The 23156-nt window shown below is 45.8% G+C and overlaps 1 protein-coding gene across 8 annotated transcripts in view; it reads left to right on the forward strand.

Moving 5' to 3' along the window:
• Positions 1-23156, forward strand: part of RAD52 (RAD52 homolog, DNA repair protein) — a 46281-nt gene that overhangs the window by 12977 nt on the left and 10148 nt on the right. For 3 of the 8 annotated variants that reach the window (XM_037878020.2, XM_037878025.2, XM_043540401.1), the window contains exons 2-12: positions 131-219; positions 3747-3848; positions 4324-4417; positions 14099-14166; positions 14437-14555; positions 14661-14736; positions 17422-17618; positions 18520-18653; positions 19707-19784; positions 20467-20706; positions 21213-21835. In XM_037878020.2, the coding sequence (XP_037733948.1) occupies positions 133-219; positions 3747-3848; positions 4324-4417; positions 14099-14166; positions 14437-14555; positions 14661-14736; positions 17422-17618; positions 18520-18653; positions 19707-19784; positions 20467-20706; positions 21213-21274 (1257 nt within the window). In that variant the 5' untranslated portion in view covers positions 131-132 and the 3' untranslated portion in view covers positions 21275-21835. Of the gene's footprint in view, positions 1-130; positions 220-3746; positions 3849-4323; positions 4418-14098; positions 14167-14436; positions 14556-14660; positions 14737-17421; positions 17619-18519; positions 18654-19706; positions 19785-20466; positions 20707-21212; positions 21836-23156 lie in introns of those variants that run through there. The other 5 variants (XM_043540414.1, XM_043540408.1, XM_037878033.2 and 2 more) reach the window with 4 other exon arrangements.

Here is a 23156-nt window from a genome sequence, read left to right on the forward strand (position 1 = left end):
ACTACAATCCTAAAAGTCTTCAGTGAGACTATTGTATCTGTTGCTTTCTATTCAGGTGTTTTTTGGGTTTTGTTTTTGCCGATGACGATGATTCAGTGTTTTTGATTTGTTTTCTTTCCTTTGTCTTTAGGAATGTCTGAAAGTCAGGGGACAAACAATGGAAGCCACACCAGCAAGACTGGTTCCAACAATGGCAGCTCTGCTGTGTGCTTTGGGCAGGTCAGTCTCTCTTCATCTAGAACAGAGCTGGAAGTCTTCCTCTTGCACTTCAGGAAATCTCACAAATCACTTAATTGTTTTTAATGCAGGACGCTAGTTGTATGTTAAAATCATACCTGTTGTCCTCACCATGATAATCTTCATCCTCATTACATTTTCCCCTGCTGGTGGCAGAGCTGTCTCTCCAACACTAATAGCTTTTATCTGAATTACTTGGAGAAAGGGCCTTGAATTATTTTTTAAAGGACAGGACGAATGTTTTTCTTTCTCTGATGAATTGGACTGTGTCGTGGAGTAGGTATACCCCATTATGGGGCACTGGGTTGAGGGGAGATCAAAGCAGAGATTTTAGCAGCCCAAGTGGCTTGGCCTCCCATGTCGCCACAGCTGCTCTGGCCCCTAGGATAATGTAGCCCAATGGCCAGAGTCCACAAGGCTGTCCTTTTGTTCAGGGCTGCTCGACCTCATGGCCCAAGTCTTTCTAGCAGCCCTGTAGCTCAGAGCAACATGGCCCAATGGCTAAGGTCAGTGGGGCAGGCCTTCTGCTGCACAGTTCGCCCCTCTAGGCATCAGCTGCCCCACTGGTAGGGCAGCCAGCGTAGGGGGACCCAGGCCCACCCTGCTCCACTGGGTTCCAACCCAGGACTAGGAAACAGTGCTTCCACAATCAGTCTTGGTCACCCAGTACCTTAGTCCTGGTCCCTGGGTTGCTTCTTACGCTTTCTTCCAAGTCTGGTAGTCTTGTGGCCTCTGTTGTCTTTCCTCTGTCGGCAGCGGTGGTCAGCTGGGGTCTGCTGGAGCCTTAACCCAACTGGCTTCCGGATCTTGGTTGTGTGGCTGTAATATTTGGTTCATTAGTCACTGAAAGGTAGCTGCGGCTCCTTGCTGCCCAAACGGCATCATGATAAATTGGTATAAGCCAAACAGGGTAGGGAAGGCAGTCTTCTCACAGGAGGCCAGTGTCAGGGGTATTTGCCAGTACCCCTTAGTTAGATGTGATGTTGAGATGAACTAAGCACTACCCAGCCACTCGAGGAGCTCATCTACCTGAAGCATTGGGTAGGTGTCGGTCCAGGAAATAGCATTAACTTTCTGAAATCGATACAAAATCTGATGGCACCAACAAGCTTTGGGACCAGTACTATCGGGTTCCGCCACTCTCTCTGAGATTCCTCTACTACCCTTAGGGACAGCTTAGTTTGCAGTTCTTTTTGGATGGCTCTCGCCATCCTCTTAAGGAGTGGTCGGTGGTTGTTTCGTACCTTCTGACCCAGGATGGTGATAATACCGCGACTCCTCAGGCTCGTCTGTCCCGGGAAGGTCACTCAGTCACCTTGTATCAGGGTTTGTCATGGTTGCTGGTGGCCTGGGTTGGCAGCAGAGGTTCTTACATTGGCCTTTTGTGGTCCCCACTTGGCTGGATGACCCCAGTTTCCTGGGCTCCCTGCTCTACAGGCTTGCTGCTCTGACCCTCAGCAGTCATGAAGTCTTCCAATAAGAAGACAACTTCAGCAAGGGTTGCTGGGCAGTGCCATTGCACCCATTCCTTCCCCCAGCAGGTGCTCCAGTGCCACCATCTCCACCACTTGGATTCTGGTCCATTTCTCTGATTCCAGCCACCACCAGCGGTAGTCCCAGAGTTGCTGGGCTGCGGCCTGGCCCTGAGCAGGTACTATTTGCAGTAGAGTCGTTGGCGGTACATCTCAGGACTGACACCAGCCTGGTCCAGGGTGGCTGCCTTCACTTTGTTGTATCGAAGTGCCTGATGGGGGTGTAAGTTCTGGTAGGCGGTTTGGGCTGGGCCAGTTAAGTACAGTGCCAGGAGGGTAGCCCACTGTACTGGTGGCCACTGGGGCTGGCGACCTGTTTGAATGTCACAAAGGTCTCAGGGTCATCACTGGGCCCCATCTTAGTCACATGCACTGTGTGCAGCATGGCCCAGTGGTCAGAGTCAATGCAGCCCGCCCTTCAGTGCGGCCCAGTGGCCAGAGTCCACAAGGCTGTCCTATTGTTCAGGGCAGTTTGGCCTAATAGCCTGGGTCTATCTAGCAGACCTGTAGCTCAGGGCAGTATGGTCCAATGGCTACAGTCAGCAGTGCAGTTCGCCCCAGCGGGGCAGCTGGGGTAGGGGAACCCAGGCCCATCCATCGCAACTGGTCCCTTTTATACTACTCCCTTTTATACTCTGGTTCATCTGAAGCATGCCCAGCAGGGGCATGGAGGTGTGGCTTCCTCAGCCCACAGCGTGTGGTTAACCCTTTCTGAACCAATGCAGGGTAGGTACACCCCATCACAGACTGAATTTATCTTAACAGTGGATGACATGCCCCAGGCTTGCTTATAAAAACATGCATTCTCCTCTATTGGTGGAGAGAAGGTAGCTGTTTTCATTCAGCCATTGGAAGAAACCAATAGACAGAGTTTGTCTTTGGCCTTGCATGGTGAATTCTCCTATGCATGTCATTATTTCTTCAGTTAGCTAATGAATATGATGTCTGTATATATATATACACAATGCTCTCTTTCCCTTTTGCCTGACGTTGTATATTTCTGTGTAACTGCCAGAAAAAGAAATGGACAGTTATTCCTAAAAAAAAGTTAAATGGAACAATACATTGAAATCTAAATGTTAAAACCTCATGATTGTATATTAGAATTTTTTGTTTAAATTTCATGCTGTTTGCTTGAATTATATTGCCTGGCAGGATGGGGATTAGCACAGCTCTGAGGGTCCCTTAAAATTCCACTCTGAGTTCTGTTTTGCAAGTGAATAGAGCAGCAAGATTGAGGATTAGTCAAGATTCCCTTTGGAGAAGACCAGCTCCATTCCTTAGTTAGGTGGAAGTGTGGTGCTGGTGAGTAGAGAGAGATATCTACACTACTCTTCAGACTGGAGCTGGAATTCTCCTCACACACACCTATATCCATGCAGAACAGGAACACTCACTCCACATTCCTGAACACATACTTAATGCTATCTGTATCTTTTGCAGAGTGTGTATAGATAATAACTAACATTTCTTCCAGCGCAATAAGTAGTGACACCTAGTTGATCTTCTGACTAATATGAGTGGTGCTGATAGAGATTCCCGCTATGCTTCATGCCCCTGCAGCCTGGACTGGACTTTGCACATGTTACAACTGCTGTAGGATTTCATAGGGATGGGAGCAAGGGTACTCTTTCAGACTGGTGTGCTTGGCTGAGTTCTATCACTTGGTAATTGGGATGTTTCCTGCTTGGGAGAATTGGAAAACAGTTGTATAGAATTTAACACAGATCATTGATCCATCTATTCTAGTTCCTTGTAAGAGCAAGCAGTATCACCAGCATAATACACCTACCCCATGGAGCAAGGTAAATTCCTTCCTGAGCCCTTTGACTATCCTTTACATCCTGAAGCATGAGAGTTGAATACTCATCTTTTCCTGGAAGACTGCAATAAAGAAAAATGGGATGAGACAGGTGCAGGGGAGCTAATAGAGTGAAGAAACTAAAGCTGTCTGACTCTGCTATGCTTCTATTAAAGTACCGGTATACGGCAGCCGAATACGTGGCCATCCAGAATGCCCTGCGTCAGAGGCTGGGTCCGGAGTACATCAGCAGCCGGCAGGCTGGTGGAGGACAGAAGGTACAAACAAGTGTGTATGCAGAAACTTTGTGGGTGGGCAGTGGAAGACAGAGAATTCTTCACTATAAGAAACTGTCCCTAGCTCAGCCACTGATTTCTTGACACCTTTGGCAAGTCACTTAACTTCCTCCTTCAGTTTCTTCATCTTTTAAATGGAAATAATATTTACCTACTTCATAGGATGTTGGGCGGTAATAATTAATTGTTCAGTACTTTCAACATGTAAATCACTATATAAATGCTATGTGTTGTGAGTAAATTATTTGGGGTTTTTTTCCCCTTTCTCTTGTGTCCGCTGAATCTACCTCTCTCAGTTGTGCCATCTTCTTCTGGAGATTGGGCTTGGCAGGGAAAAGTTCTTTTTTCATTGTTTGCACACAGGCAGTCAAATGTTTCTTGAAATGAACAGTGTTTCTTAGTGCAGTACAGCTATGACTGTAAAGGATCTTTTAAAATTCACTCTTCCTCTTTTCAGGTTTGTTATATTGAGGGTCACAGGGTCATCAGTCTGGCCAATGAGATGTTTGGCTACAATGGCTGGGCTCATTCGGTCACTCAGCAGAATGTTGGTGAGTATCTTTTTCCAGGCTTTGAGAATTTATGTTCCTGTTGCTTCATACTGAGGGTCTGTAAAGTGGCAGAATGTGGTCCCTGTTTGAGAAACCATCTTTCCTGTAACCTGTTCAGCTGAACCAGCAGGAAACATGCCTTTAAAATGACAGTCCCTGTAAAAGATGCAGATGAAATTTTGGAGCCTACAGGCTCCTTGACAGTTAGGAGAAAGCAAAATGGAATAATGGTGAAACACCTGTGTTTCAGTATCTGTCCTGCATGTAAAGAAAACTCTGTTTATGTTCAGTAGCTCAACTTTGTGTAATGGCACTTCTGAGTTACTGAAAATGAGTTTATTCAGCTAAGTGGGGATGACTGAGCCAAAGCATTCCATCTGGACTCTTCCACCTGCTTAATGCTAGCAGCTCTGAGCAGTGTTCCCTCTAATTTTTCCTACGTGTGTGCAGAATTAATTTTGTTATGTGCACCAGTATGGAGGTGATGTGTGGCACACAACAAAATCCATGTGGCGGGGGTGGGGCCAAGGGGTTCGGAGTGGAGGGGGGCGGCGGCTCAGGGCTGGGGCAGAAGGTTGGAGTGCGGGGGCGTGAGGACTGGGAGTGCAGGCTCTGGGGTGGGGCCAAGAATGAGGGGCTTGGGGCGGCGGGGGATGAGGGCTCCGGCTGTGGGTATGGGTTCTGGGCTGCCCTGGGGCTACAGCACGGAGAGAGGACTCCCCCCAGCTCACTCTCTCTCCCCGCAGCAGCACCTGGGCTGGAGGGGAGAGGCACCTCTCCCCGCAGCAGCAGCTCTGGGGCTGGGGGAGAGGCATCTCTCCCTGCCGCAGCCCTGAGCACTTGCGCAGCGCTTAATAGGTGACTGCGCAGCTTAGGGGGAACTTAGGCCCTGAGCCAACTGTCATGACCACACACAACTGCTACCTGCAACAAACATCTCAACTTATGCATCCCCCACTTCACCTATGGAACTTCCTGCAAAATCCCTCCTTGTGACCAGCCTCCAGGTCCTGAGACACTCTTTGGGTAGTTGCTCATGTGTGTCCCCATATTTGGGATACCTGTAACCAGGTGCACAAACTGAGAAAGTTTTGGCTAATAGTGCCTATTTGAGCCATGCACACGCTCCTTGATGCTGTGCATTGAGCAGATGGCAGAAAGAAGACCAATCCTAACTGCCCTGAGTTCTTTCTGAACACTGCAGGAGCAGCAAGTTGAAATACTGTGGTATCCCCAGTGCTTTCTTCAGTCTATTCTCCTTTGAGCTTGTTAAGGTAGCCTTAGCTTTCAGTTAAGTTTGCACTCTTAATTGTTAGGAGGAACTATTGCAGGTTTGTTTGGGATCAGACTCCATTGGCCCTGACCCCTATGTTCTTAAGGTCTGGTCAATTTTACATGGTTCAGGCCTAGTGGTCTCTCTTCATTTACCATTCATGTTGTGGCTGTTGCCAGTAAAAAGACTAGTTGTAGTCTCTCTGCATTGTGCGGTGTGACAATGGTGACCATGAGCATTGCTTTTAAATGCCTTAATAAAGGACAAAATCCATATTGATGCTTGGTCTGCATCATTTTCACCCCTCACACTAGAAAGAAGAAGGAGGGCCACCTCAAAGTTCATCTGTTGGAGAAGACACTTGAGGGTCATACAACAGAGTGCAGTACTGAAAGATCAGCACATTCACTTTGAAAGTCTAAGTCTGGTGCAGGGATTACAGTGAGAAGCTCCTAACCTGCACCAACATTTCAGCCTGGTGATTGGAAGGTTGGTGCTCGCTTCCTCAGTAATGAATTCTGATAAGAAAGCTGGAGAGTTTTGACTTGGTGTTGCAAAGATCTGAGAAGCACATTGTTAGAAAAGTGTTGGTCTAGAGGATCTTCAACATTTAAGGGACTGGCATCCTGCTGGCGCTAGATGTTTCTCATGACATTGAAATAGAGTGGGATCCTTTCATGTGACTCCATACTTTGATACACAGTGTCACTTGTTGATACTGAACCATAACAGATCCCAAGGGAAAGAATAGTTACTCAACCGTCCCTACAGTAACTGTGGTTTTTCGAGACTTGCTGGCCACATAGATTCCACCCTTGGCACATGAGATTGGATTATTTTGTGCCAGTGGTGTCCATTGAGGCCATGTTTACATTTTAGGGGCCCTCATTGCTCCCACCAAAGGGCAAAAAGGGTGGAGTGAGCCCAACTGCCCTTCAGTTTCTTCTTCAGTACAGAATCCTATAGGTGTGAGAATGAAGTAGCAGGGAGGCAGTGTGGGTTGTGTAATCTGTATGGACAACACATCTTGAAAAACCGCTGTTACTGTAGCTCAAGGAACCATGTGTTGTTTGTCAATTGTCTGCATGGATTCCACTCAGAGTGACTAACAAGAATGTTTCTGTTTCCTTGGAGGTGGGTATTAGGAGTCCTACATGAATAGTCACTCCAGGATAGTCCTACAAAGACTGGCATCCGACCTGCCAGCCTGTACTAGGGAATAGGGACTAATATGTGGATCGAGCTCCATCTAGCTGCATTACATGTTTCAGATGTGGGAGCCTTCCTCAAGCAGGCAACAAAGTCCAAGTGGAATGAGCTCTAATATGACTGAGTGGATCTTTCCTACCCTTACTCATAACAGGTTCTTAAGTACTCGGAAATCCATTCAGATAATGTCTGTATGAATAAAGATTGCCACTTAACCCTGTCAGAAAATGCCAAAAATACCCTGGGTGTGTTCCTGAATGATCTTGTTCTGCCTAGGTAGAATGACAATGATCTTTACACTGAGTGTGTGAATATTCTCTTCACTCAGGATAGAGTGACGTTTAGGAAGGAAAACCAAGAAATGAATGGACTGGTTTATGTGGAACTCCGAGGGGACTTCGGATGAGGTCTAAGAGTAACTGGTACACTATATGCAGGGGGCCCTGAATCTCTTCTATCTGATGTAATGGCCACAAGAAACGCACTACTCATTGACATGTGGTAAAGGGAGCAGGTTGCTGAGGACTCAAAAGGGGAATCGTGTACGTTGCTAGTACTATATTAAGGTCTCAGGAACAAGGGAGCTTCCCAACTGGGTGAAAAACATGCATGAGTCACTACAGGATTGGAAACTACAGTGTGGCCCTGGATAGAATGGTGATGTTGAGATAGTCATAAAAATGGTAGAAATGCAGGGTTGGAAGGGATGTCAAGAAGTCTTCTAGTCCATCTCCCCACTCTGAGGCAGTATCAAATATACCTAGACCATCCCTGACAGGCTTTTTTGCCTGTTCTTAAAATCTTCTAATCACAGGGATTCCACAACCGCCCTGGGTAAACTATCCTTATAGTTAGAAAGTTTTTCCTAATATCTAACCTAAATCTCCCTTGCTGCCAGCTAAGCCAATTATTTCTTGTCCTGCCCTTGGTGACTATGAACAACAATTGATCACCATCCTCTTTGTAACACACTTATGTATTTGAAGACTGTCTCCACTCAGTCTTCTCTTCTCTTGGCTAAACAAGCCCGCTCCTTTCATCTTGTCTTTTCAACCTGTTCTCTAAACCAGTGGTTTTCAAACAGTGGGTTGTGGTGGCTGTAGTCAGCACTGCCGACCGGGCTGCTAGAATTGCCATCAAAAGTGCTGCCCAGCTAAGACAGGCTAGTCCCTACCTCAGTGGTGGGCCGCCAGAGTGTTTGTTTACATTTGTACGGCCGCCCACAGCTCCCAGTGGCCGCAGTTCGTCGTTCCTGGCCAGTGGAAGCTGTGGGAAGCAGCGCGGGTCTGGCCACCGCTTCCCGCCTGCCTCTGCACGCCGGCTGCGCCGCTGACTGGGAGCTGCCAGAGGTAAGCCCGTGCCCCAACCCCACACCCCAATCCCCTGCCCTAAAGCTGAGCCCCCCCCAAACCTGCACCCCCAGCCCAGAGCCTGCACCCCCTGTCCCAGCCCTGAGCCACCCCCGAACCTGGAGTCTTCTCCTGTACCCCAAACCCCTCATTCCCAGCCCAGAGCCCTGACACCCTCTCGCACCCCAACCACCTTCCCAGAGCCCCCTCACACACCCTAAATCCTTCATTCCTGGCCCCACCCTATGCCCCAGCCCTGAGCCCCTCCCAAACCCTTCATCCCCCAGCTCCATTGGGTTGTGGGCATCAACAATTTTCTTCAACTGGGTCTCCAGAAAAAAAGTTTGAAAACCACTGCTCTAAACCTTTTATCGGATTTGTTGCTCTCCTCTGGACTCTCTCCAATCTGTCCGCAACTTTTTTTGAAAGCATGAAGCCCAAAAGTGTGGCCACAGTACTCCAGCTGTGGCCTCACCAATGTCAGGTAGAGCGGAACAATTACCTCTTGTATTTTACCTACGACATTTCTGTTAATACATCCTACAATAACATTTGCTTTTTTCCACAACAGCATCATGTTTGACTCAGATTCAATTTGTGATCCATTATAGCCCCCAGATCCTTTTCTGCAATACTACTGCCTAACCCCTTATTCCCCAATTTGTAGTTGTGCATTTGCTTTTTTTCCTTTCTAAGTGCAGAGCTCTGCACTTATCTTTATTGAATTTCCTCTTGTTGATTTCAGACCAATTCTCCAATTTGTCAAGGTCTTTTTGAATTCTGATCCTGTCCTTCAATGTGCTCGCAACCCCTCTGTGACGGGGTGCGACTCACCACTGTGGCACCTCCTGCTGGCTGTCCAGGGAATTAGCAATGTGCCGTCTTCTGGTGGTGTCTCGCCTGCTGTCACCTCTGTTCCTGGACCCACATCGCTCCCAGGACTGTGGTGTCCTCTTCAATGACATTGCCCTCTGGTTGTGCCACACTCTGTTCCCCCCCCTTCTGGGGGGACCTGCAGTCTACTGTCCAGCCGGTGGCAAATTGGGGTCCATGGTCTAGCCGCTTCTTTCTGTGCCAGACTGCAGTTCATGGTCTAATTGCAGTCCACTGTCTAGCCCCTTCCTTCAGTGGCTCCAGCACTCTCCTTGCCCTTGTGTCAGGACCTCAGTCTGCAGATCCTGCAGCCTGCCAGGAGCGGTCTTTAGTTTCCTGGGTCTCTACCTGCAGCACTGCTCTGCCCAGGGTGCTTGCTGCCCTCCGCCTGCAAGGCAGCCAGTCCTCCACCCTTCTCAAGCTACAGGGAGTGACTGAAACTGCTCTGTTCTGCTGCCCTTCTTATATGGGCCAGCCTGGCCCTGATTAGCTGCTTCCATAAGCCTTTCTGTGATCAGCTGCCTCCCTAGGGCTGCTTTTAACCCCATTTCTGCCAATGTGGGGCAGATGCCCCATCAGACCCTCCCAGCTTGGTGTCATTTGCAAATTTTATAAATATATTCTCTACTCTGTCATCCAAATAATTAATTATAATATTGAATAGTACCTGACATAAGACCTATTCAGGATCCCTCTTGATGAATCCTCCCGTTTTGACAGCAAACCCTTGATAACTATTCTCTTAATATGTTTTTTCACCTGGTTCTGCACTCACATTCTCTAGACCATATTTCCCCAGTTTTGTTAGAAGAATGTCATGTGTGACTGTGTCAAAAGTCTTACTAAAGTCCAGATATATCCTATTTACTGCTTTCTACCTATCCACTATGGCGGTTACCATTTCAAAGAAGGAAAATTATATTGGTTTGGAATGATTTGTTCATGACAAGTCCATGTTGACTATTACTTAGTATTCTCTAGGTCAGTGGTATTCAATTTACGTTGTCGGGGGCGGGCAGCCAAAGCAATGTCCAAGTCTTCCCAGGCCAAAGGGCTCCTCAGGTGTTTACTCTCCAGTGAAATCATGTTAATTCTTTTCATAGCTGGCAGGGATTGTCAATGTGTGGCAGCCATGCCAAAGACAGCATGTTGGTTGAATGTCACACAGACTGCTAGTGCAATCAGGGACATGTTCTGAGATGCACTGCAGTTTATTTTCCTTCTGTTTCGGTCATGCCTTGTATAGGTAAAGTCTGTTTATCCGAATTTCAGTTAACTGAAAATCCTGATTATCTGAATGAACAATGTCCGCCATGCTCATTTGGGGAATCAGGATTTTCAGTCCCAAGGGTGGAGAAAGGGAGTGGGGGTAGCTGCAGGAGACAGGGGCCTTCTTAGTACTGCTTGAGTGGGAGGAATAGGGAGAAAGAGGAGGGCAGTGGAGGAGACCTGGGAGAGCAGGGGGTGACTCCCCCAGACCATAAGAGCCCAGCCCATCCTGTCCCTGCACTGCCTGGCCCGTGCTAAAGCCATCATGATCATGCACCCAGGGGGCTGCCTTCATTTCCTCAGGACACTTGGTGTTATGGAAACACATACATCAACCCCAGTGTCTAAGGGATGAGGAAGGAAGGTACATCAGAGAGCCTGGCCTCACATCCCTTCAAGCAGAATGTGCAATACTTGGTATGGTGGTTTGTTGCAAACAGGTCTACTTTTGGGAATCCCAGTTTGCAAAAGATGCTCTGTAGGACTGCGTCTGAGAGAGGCCACTCATTATTGTTGAGAGTTCCTGCTGAGCTGGTCTGCCAGTGTGTTTTGAAAGCCAGAAAGGTGCAGAGCTACTGGTGTGACCTGGTGTATAATGCACCACTCTCATAAACATATGGCTTCCTTGACAGAGTGGAGATGGTCTTGCTCTCCCTTGCCTGATACAGTACATTGCTTTGCTATAATGTCAGCGCTTGAATTATTGATTCCTGAAAAAGAGTCAGGAAATCCTTGCATGCCAGGCAGATCGCTGTGGGCTCTAGGATGTTATGTGGAAGCAGGCTTCCTGAGGGATCATAGTCCCTGAATTTGCATGTGATCCAGATGAGCCCCCATTCAAGAACAAAAGCATCTTTCACTGGAATCTTTGTAGATGGATGTATGGAGAAGGTTACTCCGTTGCATACCTGAAGATGATCTTTCCTCCATTTTAACAAAGAGAGGACTTCGTGGGAGAGTAATCATCATGTCCATGCAATGTCTGTTGGGTAGATGTATTCATTTCAATCACTCTTACATGGAGTGAAGATGGAGTTTGTCATGTCATGTGACATAAGTGAGATCATGTGACCTAGAAGCCTGAGACATGTCCTCACTGCTGGTGTTGGATGAATTTGACACTGATTGACAAAGATTTGTTAACTTTTGGAATCTGTCCTGAGGACGATAGACTCCAGATCACTGAGAGCCTAACTGCCCCTGTGAACTCTATGCTTTGTGTCAGAATAGATTTCTCTCTCTTGACTTTGAGACCTAGCAAGGCTAAGAACTTTTGGATTGCTTAAACGGAGCTGATTGCCTGTTGTCAGGTATTTCTTAATTTAGCCAATCATTGAGATAAGGCTATACCAGGATTTCTTGTCTCCTTAGGTTAAGTGCACAACTGATAGACAATTTGGTGAAAACCCTCTGTGTCATAGAAAGACTCAAGCACGTGACTTTTTACTGGTTTTTTTAGCGGGGCCCTTACCCTTCTTTTTACCCTGGCCCTTCCCGCCAGCTGGTGGGGCTTCCCCAGAGTCGGAAGGAGCGACGGATGTGGCAGCAGCAAAGGTCACCCCGGTGTCCACCGCTGCCAGTGCCCCAGCAGGGGCAGTAGCAGGTGGTTCGGCTGCGGTGGCGGAGGTAGAGGCTCAGGGAGGCCGGCAGGCGGGGGAGGGGCGGCAGGGTCTGCTGGAGGGGCCCTACCCGCCTTGTTCCCTGCCATAATGAGCAAGGGGGGAGGGGGAAAAACCAGAGAGAGGAGGGGAAAGGGGAAGCAGGTCGACCACTCCTCCCCGCTAGGCTGCAGGCAGGGGAGGAGGGGTGCCAAAAGGAGCAGGCTGGATGGGGGAGCAATCAAGGGCTCAGGGTCAGTAGCGGGATGTTCCTAACAGGAACTTGAGGAATTTCCTGTGAGCTGAATGTATTGAGATATGAAAATAGGTATCTTGCAAATCAAGAGCCGTGAACCAATTTATAGCAACTAATGAACATAACTAACACTAAACTAAATTTCAGAGTAGCAGCCGTGTTAGTCTGTATTCGCAAAAAGAAAAGGAGGACTTGTGGCACCTTAGAAACTAACAAATTTATTTGACCATAGGCTTTCGTGAGCTACAGCTCACTTCATCGGATGCATTCAGTGGAAAACTAAATTGTAATAATCTAAGGTGAATCAAACAGTATGCAGGTGAAGTGGACACTGCCAAATGTCCCATCTTGCAGCCACAGCCAGTAAGATGGAATAGAGACTGTAGGGCCTGTTTTTCCCATTTATGCCCTTGGGTGGGCAGAGGGGTCACAGGCATCAGGTATGCGTGCAGCCCCAATGACACTGCTGGCTGAAATAATTTAATCTCATGTGTGTGGGACACACATGTACCAAGAGTGGCATCAGTGTGAACAATCACTCAACCTCCCTGCTATTGGATATTTAAGGATTGTGCTCAGAGTATCTTGTTGCCCAGAGTAGTCTGGCCCATCCTTTTCTAGAGGTGATCAGGTTCCTTCTGGTAGGAAGGAACCAAGTGGTGATTAGAGACACAGTCCCTTTCATACACTTGGGCTCAAGCAGTCAGTGAGTGAGCATTTGCTCATCTCCAACAGAAACTGCTACCCAGAAACTTCCAAGCTCATGTATAGCTTAAGAATCTGGGTGTGTACAGTCATTCTTCTCAAACTACAGTTACTGATAGTTAATGTCTCTAGTCCCATTTTACAGATGGAGAGGTTGAGGCACAAAAGCTTAAGTCACTTGCCTGCTGTCCCACTGAAAACACACAATAGAGGATAGAGAGTCAGAACTCCTGGTTTAACCTGTTGTGGGTTGTATTATAAATGGTGGGTCAGGCAAGGCGGCTGATCTGAAAGACTCAAAGACACTGGAAGTTTATCCTAATACAGGAGATGGATTAGTTCAACTGGGACTGTTATCATTACTGTGCTACTAGTCTCTTTAGGCTTGATTGAAACTTACATGCACAACTGCATGCTTAATTCATACCTACAAGATAAGCCATTGCATATACAAGTCACCAGTTATACATTTAACAAATGATTTGTTTGTGTAACTCCTGTAATAGTGCACTCAGATTATCAAATCAGGACATGCTTTTATTAAGGTCAGTCTATTAAAACTGTCCTTTTTTTCTGGGGGAAAAAGTTTAATTTGTAAATCTATACTCAGTATGAAAGACGGGCACACCAAAATGAAGCTTCAAAAACATAGATCTGGAGCCCCTTTTCTTAAAGAGAGATGCTGTGGAGTGACCAGCCAATCAGAATAGAGAAACTTGGCATTTCTCCAGTGGTATTGATTTTTCTAGTTGCCTGAGAAGGGTTTTAAAACTTTTCCCCCCAACCTCACACCAGGTACTTTTGCAAAGAAGTTCTAGGTGGTTCACATTCAGGGCATATCCATACTGTGGGCACTATAGCAGCACAGGTGCGGCACTGCAACTATGCCTCTATAGGGCCGTCGCACAGATGCTTCCTACATCATTTGAAGGGGTTTTTGAAGAATTCTTCTGTCGACATAGCCATGTGTACGCAGGGGGTGTAACTGTGGTGCACAGGGCACGGTAGGTAGGTTGATCTAAATTTTATGTGTAGACCAGGGCTTAGTTTTTAAGCTTCCTAGGAAGATGAGCATGAGACAGAAATTTCACCCTGTGATATACTGTTTGGGTCTCCATTATAACTCCATCTCCTTCCTGCTCTTCCCAGATTTTGTTGATCTCAACAATGGCAAATTCTATGTGGGAGTTTGTGCATTTGTGAAAGTCCAACTCAAGGTAAATGGATATATTTTTGTTTGCTCCATCTGTTGGTGAACTGCTCGTTGCTTAAGAACCATGAATGACACTACTACTGTGTGTGTGGAGCGGACTGCAACACACCATGTTACTGTGTCCAACCAGACAGTTCTGTGGGCCCCTGGAAAGCTGATCTTACTACGGAATAAATACCGATCCACTCAATACACACAATCCACATGAGATGTAGTCTTATAATCAGGTGCGTGAAGGCAAAAGTCCCTGCATTTTTTTTAACTCACCCCACAGGATGGGTCGTACCATGAAGATGTGGGTTACGGCGTGAGTGAGGGCCTGAAGTCTAAGGCATTGTCCCTAGAAAAGGCAAGGAAAGAAGCAGTGACGGATGGACTGAAGAGGGCACTCAAGTAAGTGGAGAACCAGTATGTTGCCCTTCTACTTGCACATTTCCACAAGTGGTGTGAGAATAAAACGTTAAATTCTCAGTCATGGCAAGCTCTCTTGTCCCTCAGGTGCTTTGGAAATGCTCTTGGGAACTGCATTCTGGACAAAGACTACCTGCGATCAGTGAATAAACTTCCTCGTCAGGTGCGATATGGGGGGCTTTGGAGTAATTTAGTTTGCCGGGAACCCTTAGTAGGTCATTGGTTCCATCCCCCTGTATTGAGAGGGATGGAAACCATAATATTTAAACCATACTTGCTAGCCGTGTGTGTGAATGTGTCCAGCCATGAATGTGTTCAGTGACAATGATTCCACAGCCTCCGCTGGCTGCTAGTTAGGTTGTCTGAACTGTTCTTTGTAAAAGATTTTCCCAGTAGTTCATCAAAATAATGCCATTCTGAAGCTTAAGCCCATTGCTGTTTCTCTCTCTACAGTCTTGTTTACGCTGTTCTAGTCAGGTTGTCATACTATTCCCATCACAATGGTACCTGAGCACCAGACCATTCTGTATCATTACCAGTAGTGGGTCCAGTTACACCCTTGTTGATAATAGTTCATCCCTGTCTACAGTAGTATTTAAACTATTTCCAGTCCCATATCAAACCAAGTTACTCAAACCACTGTACTGTGCTGTGTACAGCAGAGCTTCTTTTACACTAGAAATTTTTCGTATGGTATCCCGCAGCTACTGCCCTCAGTCCACCTTCACATTTGTAGGCAACAGTGGGAACTCTAGTCTAAACAAAGCTTACATAGCTGTTGAAAGCTTCAGCTCTCCCCAACAGCTTGCAAAATACCAGTGCAGAAAGCTTCAGCATACAGAGAACTGAAACTTTAGGGACTAAGAAAAATAAACACTGTTACACTGCACTGGTCTACTGGACTGATTATATTATTCATTTTTATATTTACTATAATAAAACCACTCCAGTTTTTGATATACTTGAAGCTACCATAGAATTTCCAGCCTAATGAGAAGGGTTTGCCACGGACTTTAGTTCCAGTTTACCAGAGAGTCTTATATACAGAAGTAGAGCCCTGGGCATGCTTACCTTAGGGAAGGATCCAGAAGGAGTAGTCATTGGTACCTTTTGGAGGGTGCCATATTGGAATCAGGTGGGTGGGCTTGGAGGTGCTGTTTTATAATCTCACTCAGTACTACATGGTGGCTGAAACACAGTATTGCAGCTTCCTGTGGAGTTAATATAGAAACTGCAAACTCCTAAATTTGTGTGGGCAGGAGGGATCTCTGCTGTCTTTTGATTGTCTTAAGGTTGGCTGGTTTTGATAGGCCAGAGACAGCTAGAGTAACATCATTGTAATGTTTAAAACCAAAAATACACGATGGAAGAGTTGGAGGGGGAAGTGATTGGTTGAAACCAATGGGCCATGGCCCTACAAATTTGACCTCCAGTCCTTAAGCAAAGTATTTGAGGCTAGAGTTCTACTAAACTTTGTGCTTCATTATGAGAGGAGGCCCTTGCACTCCTTACATGAACTCCCCTTTAATTACTGTCTTTCGTCTTTCTCCCAGATTCTGGTCATGCCCAGATCTCAATCAATCTTTTCTCAGGCTGATATTTTCCAGACCTCTTATAGTTTGTTGCTGTCTTCAGGGTACTCTCTGGTTTGTCTCTTGGGTGGTACCCAAAGCTAGACTTAAGCTTTTTAACTTAACCAAGGCTAAACACTGAAGAATAATATCTTACTTTTTTACATGGAATATGGCATTTCTCTTTTTAGTGGCACATCCACTGTAACCCTTAATGCCTTCTCAGCATCCCCACCCATCTGTTATTTCTTCACTACTATTATGTAAGAATTTCTAGGGTATCCATCACCATAGGTGGATCAGTTACACTTTCTGTAATGAATATTAATTATTAGAATGAGATTCACATGTGAAATCTGTTTATTGCTGGAACGTTTTCATTAGAATAAGTCGCTTTGTGGCTTTTCTGTTAAAGGCTATTTGCCATGGTTACTAGTGGTTCAGAGAGAAGTATGGTAATTGCTCAAAGCTAGTGTCAGTAGCACATTGCCATCTTCTCTTAGATCTCTGCATTTAGAAGTCCAGGCTGTGTGGTACAGTGTCTCCCTCTGTTGCTCTGTCTAGCCTCCCTCCCCAAATGTGTGGTCAGTTAAAGGGTGGGATGTATGTTTCTACTCCTGGGTTGGAGGGTGAAGACAATTCTCTGGCCAGATCTAATACATGCCTGTACACACATTTATGAAGTTAACATTATTGTAATAGTGTTTACTACCTTGCCTGCCTCCATACCGTAGGGGTTGTCCAGATTCGACTACTTTTATATTTTAAAATTCTGTTGTGTTTGTATAGAGGCAGTGCTAGCTAACAAACACTGTGCTGACACTGCTACTGATGGTGCTCTGCAAACAGCCCCATTAACTCCCTTCAGAATACAGAACCCAAACAGTGCTTGGCAAATGGGAAAGGACAAAACTTCCCCAGAACCTAGTTCAAGAGCAGCTAGAGAGGGAGAGACAAACCATGAAATAAGAAAAGGAGGACTTTTGGCACCTTAAAGACTAACAAATTTATTTGAGCATAAGCTTTCGTGAGCTACGGCTCACTTCATTGAATGCATCCGATGAAGTGAGCTGTAGCTCACGAAAGCTTATGCTCAAATAAATTTGTTAGTCTGTATCCGCAAAAAGAAAAGGAGTACTTGTGGCACCTTAGAGACTAACACAGCTGCTACTCTGAAACCATGAAATGTTGTTATAAGATGCTTTGAGTCTCTGTAACTTTTGAGTTGATGGGGGACGGGGAATTGGTCAATGGATTATGATTCATTCTTATACTAGCTGCCTCCTGAGTTGGATTTGGCCAAAGCAAAAAGGCAAGACTTTGAGCCTGCAATAGAGAAGGCTAGATACAGTAGCTGTCTGCAGAAGCAGAGTGCATGGCAACCCCAGCATTGTGAGAGCATGTCCCCATGCAAACCTGGCCAGGAGGCGGCTTCCTTAAGCACAGCTGAGCAGGAGCAGCAAAACAGCTCCAGGTGAGTGGTAACCGGAGAATATTTTTTTAGTTTAATTATTTTTATTTATATTGTACTATAAATGAACATCCAGCCCACATTCTGGTCACTCTTGGGACTTAAAATGTACAAACTCCCCCAATCACTCCCAAAATTCCATATCCCTGTAGCTGCAGGAGCATGAATGAGTCATGTTCAGTGGAGCTCCCTGAGTCAGTGATCTTGCGGCCGGTGCTCTCCTTAATTTAGACAATACCAACTCTGTATTTGATGCATAGCTATTATACCATACATTTCTCCAGTGACTGTCAGTCGGCTTTTAGGGGGCATTCAGTCCTAAGGGAGTGCTGCATTACAACGTGCATAGTACGGTCTCTCTATGCCAGAGAGTACGAGTCCAGCAGCAGGCAGGAGGAGAACCCAGAAGTTCCAAGGGTGTTAGATTTCTACTTCTGGCTGCACGTAACCAGACAAGGTGTCTAATAATCATCTACCTATGCTATATTTTCATTGGACTGAGCTCCTCAAATTGCAGAGTCTTCTACAAGGTGTGAAAAATACTGTCTCATACCAACTTCAAATCAGTCTCTGGAGTATGGGATAGTTTTGTGTAAATGATTCAGGCAGGAGAGCTGGGTTCTAGCCAGAGACTTCCTGTATGAACTTGGACAGGGCCTAGCTGTGCCTTAGTTTATCCATCTAAGCAATGGTAATACTTAAGCCTCACAAGCACCTCTGAAGTTGTAAATAGTTAATGCTTGTAAAGCGTGTTGGGATGGGGGGGCCCTTTGTTGGAAGGTGTGATAGAAGTGCTAACTACTATTGTATTTTCCCTGGCGTGCTATTGCTATAAGCATCCCTCTTCCTAATGTGTAACTGCAGCTGGAGCGCCGTCCAACTGTGTGTTTATTTCTTGGGACAGACATAGCATCACCTTAGTCTGTGGGAGTGATGCCACTTACCAGCGGAAGTTACGGCAGAAGCAGCTTCAGCAGCAGTTCCGGGAGCAAATGGAGAAAAAACAGCTGACAGTAGCCAATCCAGTCAGCAAACAGAGTAAGAGACACCACTGTGAATCTGCAAGTCCACCAAACTAGGCTATGTCTACACTACAGACATTACAGCAGCACAGGTGTACTACTGCAGCCTTGCCACTGTAAGGTCTCCTATGAACCTGCTCTATGCCAATGGGAGAGACATATTCCCTGGGCATAATTAAACCACCCCCAACAAGCAAAAGTAGCTATGATGCTCTCTGGCCAACATAGCACTGTCCAGCCAGGCACTTCTGTTGGTGTAACTTATATCTGGCAGGGGTGTGGTTTTTTCCATCACCTGCCCAATAAAGGTGCTAGTGTAGACATAACACCCCCCCCACCAGTGAGTTAGGCTATGTGCAAGGCATGAGCATGATTGACAGGGTTAACCCCTCATTGGCTGCCTAATTTTACCAGCTCTTGTCTGAGTGAAGAAAGCTATAAAAAAAGAAAGCTGAAGTTTTTAATACTTGTTCCGTATAGGGCAGGGATGTGGGCTCAAACTGGACATGACCAAACTTGCCCCTATAGCCTCTTAGAAAACCTTAGGCAGTGCTGCTGTAGGAAAGACTGAGCTAACCAAACCTCTGCTCGTGGTGCAAGAAATTTCAGGATGTTTCCCGTGTCCTTAGTAAGTCTTACCAAAACACCAATCTCCTACCTTACCTCCATACCCACATTTCCAGCAAAGGGTAAGGAATGGCTATAGGACAGCTAGTATCTGGTATCAGGTGGTGGTGGCCTTTCTGATCTTACCTAAAAAGAACAGGAGTACTTGTGGCACCTTAAAGACTAACACATTTATTTGAGCATAAGCTTTCGTAAGCTACAGTTCACTTCATCGGCTGCATTCCAATGAAGTGAGCTCACGAAAGCTTATGCTCTAATAAATGTTAGTCTCTAAGGTGCCACAAATCCTCCTTTTCTTTTTGCGGATAGAGACTAACACGGCTGCTACTCTGAAACCTGATCTTACCTGACTCTCTTCCCCCCTCCCCTCACCCCCAAGGAATTAGGTGGTGTCCTTTTGCATTTCTAGCACTAATACCTCCCCTTTGTTACCTGTGCCCAGCAGCATCTCATCCCTCACTGGTGAAACACAGCACTCCAGCACAACAGGAACCAACTGCAGAAGAGGAGTTCTTTGCAGGTCAGCAAAGAATGGCAGCTAAATGCTGGCAAATTGTTAGTTCACAGGGTGGAGGCAGGAGTTAATGAAGGGATTGGGAAAGTGGCGTGGGTACCATCTTTACTTCAGCAATAGAGGCAACAAGAACCCTTAGGGGGGAAGTAGTTGCAGTTGGGAGGGAGGGAGGGAAAGATGTGGGTAGAGGTGTGAACTGATTCATGGCCACACACTTTCATCACTAGGAGGGGTTGAACAGCCCCTACAATTAGAGGATCACTAGAGGGAACCTGCCTCTAGGAACCTTTTCTTGTAGCCATTAGGGTTCACACACATTCCAGTCTTGGTGCATATACATGTGAGATCAGATTCTTTTCAGTAAGAAGTGTCTGTTGGGGCTGCACCTGTATTCTTTAACCTTACACCTGAAAGTATAAAGTACAGAGAAAGCCCAGTGGCACCTCCTTCCATCTTACGGCCTGTAGCTGCAAGACAGAACCCTTGAAGTGTCTGCTGCTCTTGGGCAGTGTGATTTTTCATTTTGATTTTGAGTTAAATCAACAGGCAAAAGGAAACTAACAGCAAGCTCCTTTCTAGTTTAACCCCTCTGGGGTCATCAAGTGAGGAAAAGGGGGGCTAGTACTAGAGCTGAGCTGCCACACTGTTCTCTTCCCTCTTTGTTGTGTTTGTCTTTGCATTGTTCCAGATGACCCTGAGCTTTGGGACATCCCCCTGGAGACCACTGCTCTCACTGATACGGAGAGCCACCAAAAAGCAGTTGTAGCAGCCCAGCCTCCTGCAACACCTCTTGGACACTATCACATGACAACACGCAGCAAGACCCCTCAAACAATGAACCATAAGAAACCACAAATGAGAGCTGCACCATGGCAGGTGTCCCCTAGGCACAGGCCTTACAGCCCCTCTTCCAACCAAGGTGCACCAGGTATGTACTGTAAAAGGAGTGTAAGTGGCTACAGTGAAGTGTAGGCAGGAGGAAGCTACAGAAGAAAGTAGAGGTGATCATGCATTGTGCAGAGTAGCAGCATGTGAAACTGAGCAGGGCACCTAATGAAGTTTGTGAACATTTTGAGCACATTCCAGCAAAATGACTAAGTAACTGTCCTGGCATGGAACTCAGTTGTGTGGCTGTCCTTCCATATAGACTGCTTTACACTTTCAAACCCCAGCTAGCACTTCCTTTTTCACTCTTATAGTTTTTAGGAGGGCGGATAAGGGAGGGAGAGATGTTTGTTTTTACCAGAACCTGAACATAAGACTTAAGCTCCTTGAGGGCTAGAATGGAAGACAGAAAGGCATGTAGGATGGCCAAGTCCATTTTCTGGGGAGATCTAAGTGAGAGAGAAAAAGCACTGACAAAAACATGGGTAAGTTTTGGAGGCAGAGAAAAGCACAATAATTTGCCTACGAAGGACCTGTTGTCTTATTCAGCAGAGTGCAGCCCATACAGGAGGAGCCAAGGTATGAAGAAAAGGAAACTGGAACCCTCCTGACAGACAGGACAGCACCTGAATTATGTTAGTTTCCTCATGATAATTTGACCACAACCGTCTTTTCAGAAGCACATCTCAAGAACCTGTTTAAACACAAAGGAAAATCTAGTTCATTAGATCCATGGCTTTCATGCAATGCTGATCATAGACCATCTTCTGTTGTAACTCTTTACTTACTTTAGCCCCTCTTCATGTCCCCTCTTGTGGTTAGAAAGTTTGATGCATCATTTCTTTGTGAGTCACGCACTTCGGGAGCTTGCCCAGTGCCAAGGCTTATTTTAACTCCTTTGGAATGACATGAGATGTAACTCTACTCTCTAGTGATAACTGAAGGATGCCCTACTACTTTGCATTTCATCAGAGAGGGAGTAGTTTCCTTTAATGTGGATAGCATTGAGTAAGATCAGATCCTGGAAAGAATTATTTGAACAGAGACTTGTACACAGAGTATGTGGCTGGATGTGTTATAAAGGACTACGGTTGACTAGTTCTTTTTAGGTACTTGTGTTTTTATATTAAACTTTTTCTTACAGAAAATGTGAATAAACGTGCAAAATCAGAGCATTAGTTGAATAATCTCATCTGTAACTGCAAGGGGACAGTAGTATGTTTGTTTGGAAGATAAAACAGTCATCTGGGCAGGGGACATATTCCTGTTACAGTAACATCTCATGGTTTAATGCAACTCAGTTAAAACTTACTCCTGTCTTCTTGAGGAAAAAGAAAGCAAGTCTGTACCATAACCTTACAAGTGAGAAACTGAAAACCCAATCACTAACCACAAAAAGTGTCAAATCCCATTTTAAAATTCTAAGATCTACATTGATCAGAGAATCTAAAGTAGCTACTGTATTTAGACAGCAGTAATGTCAGTGGCATGAGTTTACACCTCTAAGAGGGGGGCAGCAGGGACAAACAAACAGCTGTAGAGCAAGGTGGTTATTACCCTCTTGTACCTTCATTCTCACTGGAAGTGCAGCTGTGGTTAATTCTGGGCCTTAGGACTTGACCAATAAGAGGTAAATGAAAAAGAGCAACCTAATGAGTAAGGTGGAAGTACAGGTTAAAACCAAAAATCAGTCTAGCTTAGTTCAAAGGGAAGATTACTCTCCTAAAGTGACAGTGTAAAAATGATCAGATGCTTCAATTCCAGTTGAAGGATGGGAAAGGAATATCACTAGCCTAAATGGGATGAAGTTAAAGTTCCAAGCAAGAAGCAGCTCTTCTGTCCATTTAATTCCATCAGTCTCATAGTAACATTGGTGCCACATGTGAAACAGTAACTTGTCCAGCAACAATACAAGTACAGGAACAATCCTAGAATGAGCCAGTGGGAGGGGAGGTTGAGCACACCATAAACGACATGAGGTAGAAAAATGCATATGTGACTAATTTGGACTGATTTAGTGAGTGTTCTGTGCTCCTCTGCCCTGCAGCTGCTCCCATTACACATTTCTCCTTTCAACATCTACCCATGCTCATGGTTTTCTTCCACGCATATACTTCCTACCTCTCAAAAGCAGTAAGTTTCCAGCAGGAAACTAGTTGTAGGATTGAGTACAGGTAACTGTCCTCAGTAGCCTACACTTCACTGGCAGAAGCTCTCTCACATCCAACACATCTTCCTAGAAAATTCAGCTAATTCTGGAGCTTTTGTAGTTAGCAGTATGTCTACAGAGTATTCATAAAACCCTCCAAGTACAGCTGAAGTTGACCAATCTTATTTAGCAGTTCACTACTGCAGCCTTTCTGGGATCAGTTCTGGGAGGAGAATGCCTGTCAATAACAAAAAAATCTCAGTATTTGGCAATAATGAGTTCACACACCCACACTGTTGAAATAAGACAGCACTTTTGTTAGAAAGGGAACTTGCAGAGGGTAC

The sequence above is a fragment of the Chelonia mydas genome, chromosome 1 (assembly GCF_015237465.2).
Source record: "Chelonia mydas isolate rCheMyd1 chromosome 1, rCheMyd1.pri.v2, whole genome shotgun sequence".
Lineage (NCBI taxonomy): Eukaryota > Metazoa > Chordata > Testudines > Cheloniidae > Chelonia > Chelonia mydas.